The 17,021-nt window shown below is 37.3% G+C and overlaps 1 protein-coding gene across 2 annotated transcripts in view; it reads left to right on the top strand.

Annotated features, from left to right (window-relative positions):
- Nucleotides 1-17,021, top strand: part of adam10a (ADAM metallopeptidase domain 10a) — a 76,030-nt gene continuing 59,009 nt past the window's right edge. Inside the window, exon 1 of one of the 2 annotated variants that reach the window (XM_048184317.1) lies at nt 1-193. In XM_048184317.1, the coding sequence (XP_048040274.1) occupies nt 127-193 (67 nt within the window). In that variant the 5' untranslated portion in view covers nt 1-126. The remainder of the gene's footprint in view (nt 194-17,021) is intronic. The other variant, XM_048184318.1, reaches the window with a different exon arrangement.

The following is a 17,021-nucleotide window of genomic DNA, read 5'->3' as shown; positions in this document are numbered from 1 at the left end:
CGGAGCTGAGGCCGCACAGCAGCAGCAGATACACACACACACATACACACACTCACCGAGGGCGACTGCGCCTTTAAGACCCGCTAAACTAACAATCAAACCAGCCTCGGTGTCAATGTGCGAGCGATGAATTTACTCGATATGGTTTTGTTCAAATTCTTGATGCTGTTATACTGCTTAAGCGACACCAAAGGTAAGTGGGTTTTGCTTTAGTTCTGGAAAAAGTGACGGTTAATCGGATTGTGCTTTAGCTGAAGTGAGCTAGTATGGGAGGGGTGAGCACAGAGAGACTGAGCGTGAGTGCGGAAGTAAAACTAAACACTAAAAATAGGCAACTTTTACTGTTAAACACGTGGAATTTCAGGTTTATTCACAAAGCAGCATTTTTTAATAGGCAGTGTGGTGAGGAGTTTTCATAATGACTTTGAGTGGGATATTTCAGAAGAATAACAATAAATGTCCTAGCTAGCTGTCAAAGGCAACTCAGCTAGCTAACTTGACGAGTGAATTCACAGAGTGGAGACAGATATTGAATTCGTTCAATTTATACGTTTTTGTTCTGTTTGCCTTGGTTTGTTATTTCAGAAGTGCGTTGTCGAGTGCGCAATGTTTGTCTGAGTTGATGTCAGAAAAGAAAAAAACAACAAAAAAACAGATGAGTGCGAAATGAAAGACACTAACTTACACCTTTCCTGTAATCAATTCCACTCAAAGAGACGAGGTCACCTCAGCGCTCGTATTTGTCTAGTTCATTTGTGTTTTACAAAAGTATGTGTGAGACAAATTTACATCAAAATCTAACAAAAAGTTAAAAACAAACAAATCCTTTACGTTCTACAGTGTATTAAATTCACGATTAGAGTTTGGGTTGGGATTAGTCTGTTGTAACTATAATTTCTATTGTTTACCAACAATAGAAATCTGTTGTAAGTCCCCTTTTAGCTAGCTGGATAAGCATGTCTGTTTGTGGTTAGACAACAGAGCTGATTCTGACCCTCCAAGGAATGAATTTCACCATAGATTGTTACACACGTTTCCATGAGATGAAGTTCAGATTTCTACTGAAACACACCCTTGGTGTCAGGCAGGAAATGATGGCATTAGAACAGTGCTTGTGAACTTTATCTTTGCCTTTCCTTTGTTTTATTTGTCGTTTCACAAACACATTTTCTGGGCTGCTGAAAATAACTAATTCTGAGAAGTGTGTTTAATCAAGATGTTTAAAAGTGTAATTGTATGTAGTAGGGGAGTAGCAGTTCAAATTACTCACAGTTTTTATCATTGTTTTATGAGTATGGTTCGGTATGTGCTATTTTCAGAGGAAAAAAGGGCTACTACTAAATAAAAATAAAGAAAATAAGAACAAATAATTTAACTTAAAGCAACAGCACAAATACACACAATACAACATTGCATATAATCTTCAGTGTATAAATTAAATAAAGATTAATCATAAAGGTACAAAAGCTATTCAGTCAGGAGCAGTGAGTGATTTCCTTGTCTTTTGTTGTTTGATTTAGGGATGGGCATTTCAAGCAAAAATAATATTCGAAAATCGCTGGGAATTATTCGATTATTATTCGAAAATCGCACCCCTCCCCTGCACGCACGCACACACAAACAGAGAGAGGGAGAGAGACCATTCACGCTTTCTATCTGTATGATATTGATAAACTGTTTAATTCATTGGGGAATATGCTGTCTTAACTCAAGCCATATAATGATTGTAATGTGCTGAAACATATTAATATGTTCTTTAATATAAGTGAAAGTAAAATCCGCACGGCCATTCATAACAGTGCGAAGCAGAGCGAGTGCTTTCAATTAATTCCTACGTTGAGCTTCCACATGAATAAACTGAAAACGCTCGCTCTTCGCCAGTGGACTATCAGTGTCTCTCGCTCGCGGCGTTCGCCTCGCTTTTGTCCAGTCCGGCACCTTATAGTGGACACGCACCATGAATGACCGAGGGAATTTTACTTTCACTTTCAAATTATCGCCAATTCGGGAGCGGTGACAAGTGATGATACCGATGTTGTTCCTGAACACCGGCAACACCGACTATCGCAGCAAGCCTACCTCAAGCCATATTGATTTTAGGCTGCCTAAACGCGTTATATCATTGTGAACAGCTTGAATGACGGCACGTGTGTCGTGTGAACATTGATTTTGACGTCTCTGTTATATGCCACGCTTTTCTATGTTCTGCTGTTGTCTAAGAGTTGATTGACAGCTTTTTAGGTGCGTTATTGGCAGCGCGCGCGCCACCCTCTGGTTACATGAACGTGTCACCATTGAAAACATGCAGGGGCGCCCCCAAGGGGTGGCCAGGGGTGGCCACGGCCACCCCTGCATAAACTCTGGCCACCCCTGTGGCCACCCAGTATAATTTTGCATTGGGTACTATTAATTTAAATGCATAATGTAAATTCACAAGTTCATGAAGTGAAAGAAAATAAAATGCCACCAAAAAGATAGATTGACTGACGCCACCAGAGTAGCTGTTTTACTGCCACCAATAGTCTAAATAGTAATGTCTACAGACCTGAATTTCAAATGTTATTTATACTGTGAAGAGGGTAGGGTAGGGGTGTGCGATATATTTAGTCTACGATTTTATCATAATTGTTGTTTTAACGATGCACAATCGATCTGACATCCCTGTATGTGATGTTGTCTTGTAGATTAGACTAGTGTCGGTGCGCATTTAGAGTGCACGCTTTCACTGTGTTAATAAATATCACATGAAGAGTGCCGTTTTTCTCCAGATATCAGCATAACAAATGTTATATAAATTTTATTCATGTTTACATTTTAGACATCATTGCCTGTTTCTGCACAATTTCGCCAACGAATATAGTTCAGATCAAATCCAGAGCATTGTATTGCGTCCCTGAGCAACAAATAGCAATGTTTACTGAATGAATCAGCTTTTTGAACGAATAAGTTGAATCAATGAAAATTGGAAAAGATAGGTTACAAGTGATGACGAGGGAGCTTCAGTTGAACAACAGTGAACTGCGGTCAGATGAGATATTGTCAGACTATGTCAGTAAAATTAAGAAAAATGAACAGGTCCAATCAGCCGTTATTCTGTGCTCGCGGCGCGCACTCAAGAATTGCATGCGCAAATGTGCCGGCGCGCGCTGCATAATTACTTTATTATAGCTTAAACAAAGCCCAAAAGAATACGAGCAATGACCGTCATTGCTCTGTTGTAAGTTAAGTCATGAAATTACCACACATGCGATTAAAGCTGCCTCAAAACTGTGAATGCATGTATTTGTTGACATGGTTTTAAAGCTATTGTTATCCAATTTGTTGGCCTTAAAACGTCTTAAAAATGCACATATGTACACCAGATAAATCTAAATTTTCTCGGGGGAGCATGCCCCCGAACCCCCTAGCAAACTAGATTTTATGACCTCGGTAATTATGAAACCATAATGCAATCTCAGGTAAATGTGTATTTCTACAAATGTGCACACTTTTGGACTAAAACGGTGTAGGTATGTGTATGCAAATAAAGTAAAGTAAAGGTTTGTGTCCTCATTATTCTATTAATAACTACCAATTGATTTTGCGTGTATGTATATGTATATACACACACACACACACACACACACACACACACACACATATATATATATAGATTTTTTTTTTTGCCACCCCAAGAATTGCTGTGGCCTCGTCTGGCCACCCCTATTAAAATTGTCTGGGGGCGCCACTGAAAACATGAGGATTTTTTTAAGACGACAATCGCACAACCTATTCGATATTCTATAATTAAATCAACTAATCGAATATTCGAAAATCGTGACACATCCCTAGTTTGATTAACATTAAAAACGGACAGCAGTTTGCTGTCACTTTAAGACATGAAGCACAGATCCAGTATACAAATACTGTACACATGCGTTGTCTTTCTCGACTGTTTATGTTCACTTAAGACATAACCTACTAAAAGACCTGTCATTTTAGAGCATGCTTCACTCCTAGTGAACAAAGTTTCTAAGAGTGACAGTTTTGTCCACTTTTTTTGATCATCGCTGTTGTAACATATTGGGAAGCCAGAATGCGTATCCATCGACAGAAACATACATTAACCGAACTCGGCCTGTCTGTTTTACGCGTTATTTTCAACAAACCATATTATAGATGTGTAATCAGATTTAAGATGAACCGTGTTGCAAGTGTGTGCCGAGCCGTGGGTGGAGAATGGTACGGGTCAATTTTCTTTTCTTTTTGTTCCCCTTTTTATTTATAAACCATGAACTGTTACACCCTTAGTATGTAGCAATATCCTGATATATCAGGATGAAAATACTGTGCATTCCTTTATTAGTCAGGTTTCTATGGGATTTTGTGTTTTTTAATGCATTTGGAGTTAGATCTTGTTGATCTGGGCTAAAGATATACATTGCTGCCATTCCCTTTGTTGTTTTCACAAATCACCTAGATCCCAATAGTGTCTCACATGCTCAGTGATCTTTGAGATATGCAGTTTTCTTACATTTCTCATGAAAAATATATTTATGTATTTAGAAAAAAAAGAGAAGCTTTATTCTCAAGAGTATTTTCAAGCCATTTTAGAACATAAACAAGTTTAATTCTCTATATTCTGACCACATTACTGTGTGTTTAAATGTTTAGTATACATTTTGATGTTGCTCTTTGTTGCTTTTGTTAGCCAGCTGTGAAAACAATTGTACATAAAGAGCTTTGCTGACATCCCTTTTGGCTCGAATATCAACTCAAACATGTTGTGTGCCTGCAACATCAACAGCATTAGAGAGCTGTTTTCCATCAGCATTGTGAGTTTTTCTGCATGCAGTGAATTAAGACTGAAGGTATTTGGTCGGGGTCTATATGTAGTGTCATTTGTTTGAGATTAGTGGTGTCTGTGTGTTCTGAGGAAAGCTGATGGATATTGCACCATCCAGTGATGAAATGGCTTGTTGTTGAGCAACTTGAATACTTCTCCATGCATTAAACTACAAATGGTTTTGTAGGTCGGCTTGCAATGTTACGTGATTTTGGTTGTTTTCATGTGGTTAGCTGCTTCTTCAACTCGCTAGATGGATCCTCCCACAAAGATAAGGCCTGTATGATGTGCCCAGGGTCTAGCAGTAACAGTCACCAGTGATAATTGGTTTATGCAAGTAAACAAAACTCCCTCTGATGCTGTTTTTGCTGTAAGTGACTGGAGTGCTTAAGCAATTTCTAACTCAGGGAAAATGTACTTTCTGATTTTTATATAGGTTACCTAAAGCTTTTTTTTATTGTTCCCCAGAACTCATTGTGGCTGCACTTATGTGGAAAATTCCTCACATTTAACCAACAAAACAAAAATATGAAATGCAAAATGACAGATGCACTGCAAGAATGTAAGGCTACATTCCATTGTCTTTTAGACAGATATGTATATCATGTTTCATTGCTGGCAAAATAATAATAATAACAATAATTCTGGCCTCTGGATAGGCCTACCTGACAGTGAAAGATCATACTCAGATGTTTCAGAATGAAAAAGATATTGTTGAGACTTTATCAGAGCAATAAATAGAACACAGGTTTACAGAGGAAACGGGTTCCTCGCCAGTGGCAGACGACAATGGCCTTTCATGTAATAACAGGATAAGCATTTGAATGGAGCATGGAAATTGAAGAAAAAAATGTGAATTCATGTTTTAGGGCTAGAATGTTTATTTACAATTAAGATTTTTTTTTTTTTTTATTTAATTTTCCAATTAGGTTTAAGTAACGTCATGTTTTTTTAAAATATGGTACATTTGTCGTAGGATATTCTTTTCTCTAAAGCTCTAAAGTTGTCATGCTTGTACTTTTGCAAAATTAGCAAACTGTACATCTTGAAAAAGGCTGTGCATTTTCATATTTTGCATGTTTAACTTTGATGTTATTTTTACCAAAGGCTGGATATGAATAATGAATAACTGAAAGCAGAGTTGACTGGCAACCTCCTCAGTCTCTCCAACCAGTGCTATTAGCACTATATTTTTTAAAGAGTTGCTTTATTTTATAGGAGATTTTATATTTAGAAATGTTCATCATTATAGTTAATCATTTAGGGCATTTTTGGTTTGGAGATGTGGGAATGTGGTCATTATGTAGTAAATTTAGATCACCACTATACTGCATAGTGCTTCCAAAAAATGAATCAAAGCAGTAATAGAGTGGTGTCAAAACCCGGAAGACTAATTCACCAATGGTTCCCTCAAGACTTTCCTATGGGTTTTTATAATGGTTTATTCAATTTTATGAGTGAAATAAGGTCTGCGGTTAACATAAGTTGACGATTCTTGAACATTTTATTTCTGCAATGTAAATTACACGCACCCATATAAAACGAATTTTGAAGCTGTTGAAACATACTTTTTTTTTTTTTTTAAATAACTAGATAAGAACGTTTGGGGTGAGAGTGTCTCAAATTTACTTCATAGAGAAAAACGTTCAAGTATCATCGAGTTATGTTATCACAGACCTTATTTTAGAAATTGTAAAAACCCTATTATAAAACCCCATAGGAAAACCAGTGATGTATTAGCCTAGTCTTCCAGGTACTGACGTCATCCCTGCAGCACTGTATGAGCTGTGTTCTCCCTTCTGTTTTGGCAGGACTAAACACACATACACAGGCTCAAGGATGCCTGTCCACAATGATGTGATGAACATCACCTTATTTTCATTTAAATCATGTTTTCACAGAAAGTCGATCTTTGTTTGTGAACGACGTGTTTGAATTTTAGATAACAAGCCATAATGGGGACACACCCACTAGAAATGATACCTTTACTTATCACTTCCTTTCAGGCTGCATGGGTGTCCCTCCCTGTTTTGTTTTTTTCAGCTCCTCAAACCCCCACAGTCAGCACAGATGATGCAATATTTACGTTATTTACTTGGTAAAGGGATTCCAAGAGGCATTACCAACTAGAGAATTTTTTTATCAGTAGATTTTTAGAGTGACATCTGGTGTTCATGACATCAATAAATTATATAGCCAAGAGAATGCCATCCTCTACAAAATGATACTTTCCCAATGTCAGTATTAATTAACTTAAAGCATAACTGTATGTTGTTTCAAATACAGCACAAGACAATATTTAAGGACCATCACCCTGTTTTTATGCTCATTTTAAAGTATCACATCAGAAACAAGTGATGGAAATGCCAAATTTCAAATAAAAATCCGTAAGTTTTTACGCTCGCTTGAGGTGGCTTTGGAATGGTGTGAAAAAGGGTTAATGCGAATGATGGGAGATGGAAACGCATTTGCCGAATAAAGTATTACGTAACGAACATCAAACCCACATGATTAATCATAATCGGCTGTTTTCTGCTGATGGTGTTGTAACTGAAAACTTGTTTGATTCTGTTATGATGCAATAATTCTGAATGTACTGGCGCACACGTATATGTGTGTGTGCAATGCATTTTCCCCTCGGGGCTTGGCTTGAAAAAATAATGCAACGACTTGAGTGTTTTTTTAAGTTGAACTTATTTTAACTTAAAGCTACAATATGTACATTTTTCACCGCTAGAGGTCACCTATTCAAAATTTATTATGCCCCAGTCACCGTTTCAGCTTCTTCCGGTCAAGTGTATGAGGTAACACAGCGCTGTTTATCATATTAGATACATTTGAGTATGTTGAAAGTTATGTTATAACGTTACTCTGTGCATTCATTCGGCGGCTGCTGTGAGACACTGTTGCACACTGCAGTAAGCTGGATCGATTTTAGAATATCATTAATAAATGCTGGGTGGCTTGTGTTGATTAATGGCATGCAATTCATTTTAAAACGCATTGTATGAAAATGCTGTATTACTTAACTACTTGACAAAATAGTGTTTTTCTCTGAGGCATGGTAAAAGCATGGTACTCTCAGAAAATCAAGAAAACTAGATTTAAACAGTAAGACTAAACATGTTGAGCTATATAACAATAATTCGTTTTCTGTCTATAAATGTAACCAAACAGTTGTTCCCTTGTCTAATAAAACATGTAATATATTAAAGCGTCTTTGGTGTTTCTATGGTTTCTACAAAATAAAACCAAGTGAAACCGAGGGTAACGCAGATATGACGCCATTGACAGGCGACTCCCGGACACATCCCATATCCTTGGTTTAAACCGCAATTTTTCTCAAGATTTACAAATAGTTGGAAACATTTGGGATATTGTAAGTACTCAATTGAACAAACTAGGCCATAACACTGGCCTAGTGGTTGCATATATCTTACATATTGTGCCTTTAAGTTTTTTTTAAACACTGTGTCATGAGCGAGACACTGAAAAAGACACAAAAGGCGAACTCAATGGTAAAATACATCTGTTTAGTGCATGTAAAAGTAATACAAAAATGCTCTCTCTGTATGAACAGCCTCATAGTGTTGCAGTTGCTGCAACTTAGGACAGAGTAATTCCATTTTGTTTGGCTTCATTGCTGTTGTTACAGGCTGCAGACCTCAAAGCTGTGCATAACCAGCAGGAAATGAAATATGGTACTGAATATCAGCGCAGATGTTACCTACAGTTTTGTGTCTATGGCCAAATCACAGTTGAGCTGATATTCAAAACAATAACACTCCTGCTTATGTGTTATTGCTTAAATATACAGTGTATGAGAGAGAATTTGTGCATTTGTGCAGAATGTGTGCATCTTATTACATTTAATTGTATCATATAAATATTGGCATTACATTGACATCAACCATTAAAAGCGTTGTCGACGAAAGGACTTTTCACATTATTCCAGAGTCATAAACTAATGATCGTAATTTGTAAGCTATAAATTGTTGTCCAGCAGACGTTGCTAAATATATCTCTTTACAGTAGTTTCTTCCGGTTTAAGAAGACGATTGGCATTTGTCTGTCTATAAATAGTGCTACATATATAATCCAATTACTCTTGCTCTTACCATTTTCATTCTGAGCGATGTTACCAAACAGATGTTTTAGCTTCTCTTCTCTTGCCCTGTGCTCCTATGATACGGCCCAGTCTGGTGTTCACACCTCACTCCTTATAGTATATTAATTTGACTTAATTTGACTCTTTTCCTGGACTGTTTGCCCTCTGCACTGTAAAGCTCGGTTGTTCAGAACTTGTATTTTCTCTTAGATTTAAACAACTCTGACCAGAGAAAGGAACCAATACAATGCTGTCTGATAGACCTTTAATTGTGTTCCAGGGACAAATTGCCAGTCCCTTTTGCCACAGTATCACTTTCAGCCAGCTCAAGCTCTTTGTGAAGTGAAGATTATTTGACTGCTGAGTTCCAGGCTCGCTCACTTACTTACTTGAAAATAAGTGGTGTGTGAGGGGGGGTTTCTAAGTTGACAGAAATGAAGAGGAGAGCATCTTTCCAGTGGTTCAGTTCAGCTCCTCTTAAACATGCAATAAGTGTAGTCTAGGTCTTGGCATGAGAAGAAACAATGCTTCATGCTGTTAAACACCCACCATCAAATGTCCACAGCTCAGGCAAAACAAAAGCCTGTCTGACCAGTATAGTTCACACATGAGTTCAAACTTTATTGCTACATTGCAATGGGCAAAATACAGAGTAGGCTTTTGTAAATGATATTTTGATATAAATTTGATCTTTTTAGAGAAGAGGTTCTTGAAGAATAGTATTAAAAGCCCAAAAACCCAATCCCAAAAACCATGTAATTCTTTTTGTGGTTTGAAATGTCGGGTCTTAGTCAGTTTCTTGTTTGTCGTAGGGATGCACCAATACCAGTATCGGTATCGGGCCCGATACGAAGCTCATGTACTTGTACTCGTACTCGTACTCGTACTCGTAAAAATACCCCCGATACCTCACATGACATAACTGACAGAATTTTCCGTGCACAGAGACACCGGCGGCAGCAGCAGAAACAATGTCAGCCTCAGAGGTGTGGAAATACTTCAAAATTAATGATGACAACACACGCATTGCGAACTGCATGCTTTCAATCACAATTCATTATCGTTTAGTGAAGGTGGAATAGGCGGAATCACACTGGATGACACAGACCAGAAGCCTCTCTCTCTTATGCGCTCTCTCTCTTTCTTGCGCGCGATCCCAGTTCTCTCAGACAGCACGCGATCGGATCTCCTTGCGCCTGAATGGTCAAATACACACATAGTTGTCAAAATGTCCATCGTGTGGAGTATCTCACAAAAATACAGTTGGTTATGGCTTAAGTGGACGTAAACATTTGGGTGAAAACAGGATATGTGTCAGTATCCATGGATTCGGTCTTAAAGGGACCGTAGCCTATATTTGTCATTAATGTTAATAAAACAACAAAATATGTTAAATAAATGTATACATGGTAAATAAACCTACTGTATCTGAAAAACAAGTTTATTTAATTTGTATCTCTGTAGTATTTGTTGTATTCTTTGTAATTTGTAAATTTTCTTTTTATATAACAACAATTATATATATTGGTAATTATGCCCTTTGAAGGTTATTGGACACTAAAATATTTGTTCAAGTTTGTGACATGCACATAAAAATTATTATTTTTTCATCAGAGTAATAATTAAGAAGCTGTCCTACATTCATTAGTCTCACTGTGTTGTGCTTGGAAAACTGCAACATCCCAAAAAAATCCCAAAGAAATTAATAAATGTACAGGCATAGGTATCAGCGAGTACTAGAAAAAAAGTATCGGTACTCATACTTAGCGGTGCATCCCTAGTCGTGTGGTTTCTCCACAGAGCCTTACCTGTAATCTCTTATATGGTGTTGGCTGTAGGAACAGGAGTGTAAAGGTCGTTGGCCCCTCACAAGAGGCTCTATGAACCCTGCCGCAGCATAATAAATCACGAGCCAAGCTGTTTCCACTTCCTGTAATTTTCTGTCCTGTGTTACCACCCAGTTCAACTTCATGCTTCAGTGTTTAGGGATATACAAAGTTAATTTAAGTGACATACTGATTGTATTTTTAATGGAATGTTTCATCCTGCATTCATCTTGTGTCCTCGATTAAATTTGTTCAGTCAATAGTGTTGGTGGCAAGATGAAATTCACACAAGCTGATGATGTTCTAAATAGTTTACTTTTTTATTGTATTGGCTGGGCTGAGAAATAGAGTTTACATGCATCAGTCAGCATTGTGTTCAAGATTGGTGGTACATTCAAAATGAAAACTTAAAGCTCTTAGTGACCTTTCTATAGGTGCAAACAATGGAGCAGAAACTGGCTGTTTGTTTATTCTTTTTTTTTTTTTCTGTCGAAAGACTTGAATAGTGATCTGAACAGACAGGTTTTCACTATTCACATTTTGTGTTGTTGAATGTTATAGAATTAGGAAATGAACATAGTCAGTCTTTTGTCTCAAACAGGTGCAAAGTGGGTGCTAAGATTGACTTTTTTCGTTATAGTCAGTGTACACTCCTATTCAGAAGTTTGGGATCAGTATTTTACTAGCAAGGATACATTAAATTGATTAAAAGTAGAGAATTAAGATTTTTACATTGCTACAAAATATTTCTTTTTCTTTTTTTTCTTTTTTTTTGCAAATGTTTTAGTGGAAAGTAAAAAAAAAAATGTAAATAAACATAATGAAGCAACTTTTTTTTTAAAGTCCCCCTGTAGACAATAATTTTATCCCTTAAAACACATCTTTGATCACCAAAATTTAAATGTTTTTCCTGTGAATTTTTTTTTTTCTTTTTTCATGAATGTAACTCTACGTGCTAATTTAGTATACAAGGATTGATGAATATGCTAATTAGCCCCGTCCCCACTCACTCGCACAAACTCAGAGATCCACTTGGTCAACTTACTGAGGTAAATGCTGCACAATGGTATCATTTTTACAATGTCGGGACACATAATGGTAATTATATAATTAACTGTTTGTTTGACTACGTTATCAAACAGCTAATAATGTGTTGCTAATGTCACACAAACCATGTTCCCTTTCGACATCTCGGTGTCAGACAGCTGCCTTCTAACAATCCGTATCCTTACAAACACTTTGAACAACTCAGAACATAAGTGGAGAAAGGCATATAGCTCATGAACATCGTAATATACATCATACACTCGCTATATTGCTAAATCTACACGATTTTTCATATCAACAGAAAAATATACCGGGATAACCTGGCTTCTCTTGAGACTCCCCTGCTAGTTCACTGTTAATGATGTACTAAAGCCCGTCAGCAGGTTGACGTGATTTGGTTACAAAATAGTTTGTGACGTCAGTAACACCAGCGATTTCAAACTGCGGGTTTGAGACTTTTCCACTGCAGTTTTAAGGAGAAAATACTCAGCAATGACAAATGAATATGCACATGGTTTGCCTTAAAGGGTTAGTTCACCCAAAAAATGAAAATAATGTCATTTATTACTCACCCTCATGTCGTTCTACAGCTGTAAGACCTTTGTTCATCTTCCGAACACAAATTAAGATATTGTTGATGAAATCCGTTGGCTCAGTGAGGCCTCTATTGAGAGCAAAGCCATTCAAACTTTCAAGGTCCATAAAGGTACTAAAAACATACAAACCCGATTCCAAAAAAGTTGGGACACTTTACAAATTGTGAATAAAAAAGGAATGCAATAATTTACAAATCTCATAAACTTTTATATTTTATTCATAATAGAATATAGATAACATATCAAATGTTGAAAGTGAGACATTTTGAAATGGATTGAAATGGATCATTTTGGATTTCATGAGAGCTACACATGCCAAAAAAGTTTGGACAGGTAGCAATAAGAGGCCGGAAAAGTTAAATGTACATATAAGGAACAGCTGGAGGACCAATTTGCAACTTATTAGGTCAATTGGCAACATGACAATATCTATATGGGTCGATTTCAAAACACTGCTTCTGAGCTTAATGAATCGAATCAGTGAATCGGAGTGCCAGAGTCACATGATTTCAGCAGTTTAGCTGTTTGATAGGAGATCCAAATCACTAATTCGAAACAAAAGATTCATAAAGCTCAGAAGCTTTTGAAATCGGCCCATATAGATTTTGTTGAAAAGTCACACAAAAAGTATTCTTGCTGCTTTATTATATTAAGATAGAACCACTGAACTCACATTAACCGTTTCAAATATGTTTTTAGTACCTTTATGGATTTTGAGAGTTTCAATGGCTTTGCTCTCAATAGAGGCCTCACTGAGCCATCGGATTTCATCAACAATATCTTAACAACAGAAAAAAGAAAAGGAAAAAAATCTTTGGGGGAGGAATGGTGATGATTCAAATGAATTTGGTCAACAGGCAAAATCTTGAAGGAAGTGTAAATATGTTATGAAAGGCTGCCATATATCATGAAAAGAACCATAACTAGCATACCGAGGGCAACTTATCTTTTTCACCTTCAAAAAGTATAGTATCCAAATGTCACTGTGAAATACCTGGAGGCTTGGTTGACTTCCAAAGAAATTAAATTTGTTGTCTAGCCAGTTGTTTGTGGAACAACAAACAAAAGTTTTGGGCATTTCCCCAGTTTGATGTCAAATGAGAGCAGCTTAGTTTAACAAAACAGAGTTCAACTGATTTTTAGATGTAGTGGCTGCTATAAAACGTGTTTAATCACAGGCTGTCACAAGTAGTGTGGCTATGGAATATATAACATCCATTTGCTATTCACTTTTGTTTTCGACAACTAAACATTAGAACTTTTCCAGCATCAATAGTGTTCAGGCCGTGCAATACTTCTGACAGCTCTGCGGTTATGTTTGTGTGGGAGTCTGGTGCTTTTGTCCTCACATGTGGGGTAATTTAGGCAGAAATGAGGCCGCTATTGTTTGTGCTTGTACAAAAGTGCCCAGTGTCCACCCTCCTTTCAGAAAGTCATGCCTTTCTCTCTGTGTCTGTGCATTTTTCACTTAGCCTGGAATATGTTGTCATCTATAAATTCTGTATGTTCAGGCCTATCCCGGGAATGCCTGTGCTCTTAATATAGTAATAAAATAACTCCTAATTATATGGAGTTTGTCACTGCAGCAGAAGTGATCTATATGAAGACCTTGTGTTGTCAACCTAGATATTTTGTTTGCATGCTTTACCCACTTCTCTGGTCTCCTCCTCCTCTAGAGCCTCTCATTTGAACAACCAGCTAATAATTATGCTAATTTTATTCATAAATTTAAAAATATTTAGTGCTGTATGTTTGTTTGTTGCTGTGTCCACCCACAAAGACAATGCAACATCAATACATACTAATACTCAGCTCATTTAACTCATTTTAACTAGTGTAAAAAATTTTAATGTGTTGCTTCAGGTCTGCAGCTGAATAAACGGGGCAAAAAAAACCACACACGCACACACACAAAAAAAAAAAACACGCTGATCCAAAGTGGACTGACTCACCTCTGCCTTAGCTAATAGAGCAAAATTGGCCCAATTGCTTCTGATGAAGCATCATTTCACTATCATTTCACCTTTATGCTTCTCTGCAAAGATTCACTGGCTGTCTCTAGTTTTAGGTTACAGGGCTAAGGATGAGCGAGCAAATTACTCGTCGTTTTTTTTTTTTTAAAGCAAAGTGCAAAGTTGCTATAGAAACAAGACCAAAATAAAGACAGTTGTCCATTAGTCCATAAATATAAACGTCCTTGTCTCTCAAAACATGAAATGAAATTGTCATTAAAGTCGACCCTGCACATTTAAAAAATTTGACATAGTGTTCTTCTTAATTATTGTCTTGTGCACTCAACATATTGACTTATAAAGTTTGTGTGCTGTCTAGTAGACATCAAGTGATTATAGGTTGACAGCAACTTGAAAAACATTCAAGGGTCTCTTTGAGGATTCAGACCTCATCTGTCTGCAAACAAATGCACTTTTTTTACGCTTAGCTTGAGCCAATCACAAAGAGCTTGAGCCAATCACAAAGCTCTGAAGGAGCTCCACGCTGTTTAGTTGTAAGCATGTGACATGTCACTCAAATATCATGATTGGCTTGTGGTAAGACATGTGGTAAAATAGGACAGAAGCTCAGTGATGCAGTTATTTACCAGTTTTAACAGCACAGTTTTTGGCGCTGTTGTTTGAAATCTGGAAATTAAGCAGAAAGCTGTTACATTTGTGAAAGCAGATGTTGTACAATGACTGGAATGTAATCTGCCAATTGTGATATAGTGAGTTTCTGAAAGTCTGAAAGTAGCTAATTAAAAGGCAGCTAGTTCATATAGCTTCAATCTATAGAATTTACTCTCAAAGTTCAATTGTCCCAAGTGACTTTGGAAATAGATATAAAAAAATCAAATATCTTCATAAGCGAACCGTGTAACATTAATAATATTTAGCACTCCAAACAGGTCTATAACCATGCCAACCTACTAAACCGTGACGGTAACCACTGACATGAAGTCATGTTATCAAACAGTTTAATGCTCTTATATTTTAACTTGTACAGTGCATTGAATGTAGAGCGCCAAAGAAAGAGTTTGCCTTGAGAGTGTGATAGATAGAGGAGAGTTGGGGAGGTGGAGCACTAATGTGTGTGGAATTGGAATGAGTGTTGAGCGTTCTGCTCCTCTAAGGCAGAGCTGCTCCTGATTTCTGCTCGCTCTCTCTCTCTCTCTCTCTCTCCAGAGCAAGATGAGAGGAGGATTTTATCACTGTTGTACAGGTGGACAAACAGTCTGCGCTGATACTCCCAGCCCATACACACACACACACTTACACTTTTTCGGTCTCCCACTCAATCACTCTCTGCCAATTGTGCAGTTTGTTTCTGTCCATGTTTTTTGATTTCTTTAATTACTGTTTTATCTCACAACCTGAGCATCTGTTAAGGATAAGGAAAGTGTCAACTAGAGGTCATGTTTTATGATTAAATGGGCATCAGACAAAGCTGCAAATCATCAGGTCAGGTGTTTCTGAACTTCTGTCAAATCTCATTTATTAGAAGTTGAACAGAAGCTGTTTGCTGATTTATTTTTATTTGTTGTGTTCCATTGGAATGACACTGATTTTTTTTTTTTTTTTTTTTTTCTCAGATTGACACTTTGGTTGATGGCAGTCTGCCATGCAGAAATTATTGCTTCATCTTCCAAAATGTCTCAGCATTTTACCAATGTGAAGAAGTTTTGGTAGTGTTGCATATTCATGTTTTGTTTTTCTGTGATGTTCATGTATTTTGTAGTAGTTTATTGTTAAAGGTCGCGTTCACCGTAAAATGGCAATTCAATAATTTACTTTCCTGCCCAGAGGAGAACTGGCCCCCCAACTGAGCCTGGTTTCTCCTAAGGTTTTTTTCCTCCATTTTGATACCTGTTGGAGTTTGGGTTCCTTGACGCTCTCGCCTTTTGGCTTGCTTAGTTGGGGACACTTGATATTCAACAATGTTTTTGATCTGCCTGCATTGACATCATTGTATGCGAACTGAACTGAGCTGGACGATGACACTGTTTTCTCCAGAGCCGATGTATAAATGAATTAACTAAATAACTATTGATTTTTACTAAGGAACGAATCAATACTGAATTTGCATAAGCTGGACAATGACACCATTTTCTTCTAGAGCTGCTGTGGAGTAGGGCTGGACGATTAATCGAAAAGTAATCGAAACCGAAATTCAGAACCTCTAACCGACGTAATTTTCCCATGACGGTTATTTCGTTTTTTTAATCCTGTTAATACTTCCTCCTTAAAAACATATTACCGCGTGTGTAGCCACATGACTCTGCCCCGTCCAGTCAGTGGCATAAAAGCAAAACACGGAGGTGAATGCCGGTTCAACACACAGTGATGGTGCATGAGCAGTGAGCCTTGCATCTTCACAAAACTTTGTCAGTTGTATTTGTTTTATGGTTTTGACATTCAAGCGATTAGACGATCAGATGTGTATTATTATATCGAGCTACCGTGTTTGCGCAGCTGCATTGTGGCACGAACACTCATACAAACAGTAGCTGTGAAGATCGTGCGCACAGAGAGGAATGCAGAAACTAGTTGTCAGCGCTGTCCAGTGATTTATCACAAAAGTAGCTTAGAAACTCAAAACTTATAGCATATTTTTTCTACTTTTGA

Source organism: Megalobrama amblycephala, linkage group LG3, assembly GCF_018812025.1.
Source record: "Megalobrama amblycephala isolate DHTTF-2021 linkage group LG3, ASM1881202v1, whole genome shotgun sequence".
Lineage (NCBI taxonomy): Eukaryota > Metazoa > Chordata > Actinopteri > Cypriniformes > Xenocyprididae > Megalobrama > Megalobrama amblycephala.
Note: the sequence above shows the minus strand (reverse complement) of the source record. Positions and strands in the feature narration are given on the sequence as shown.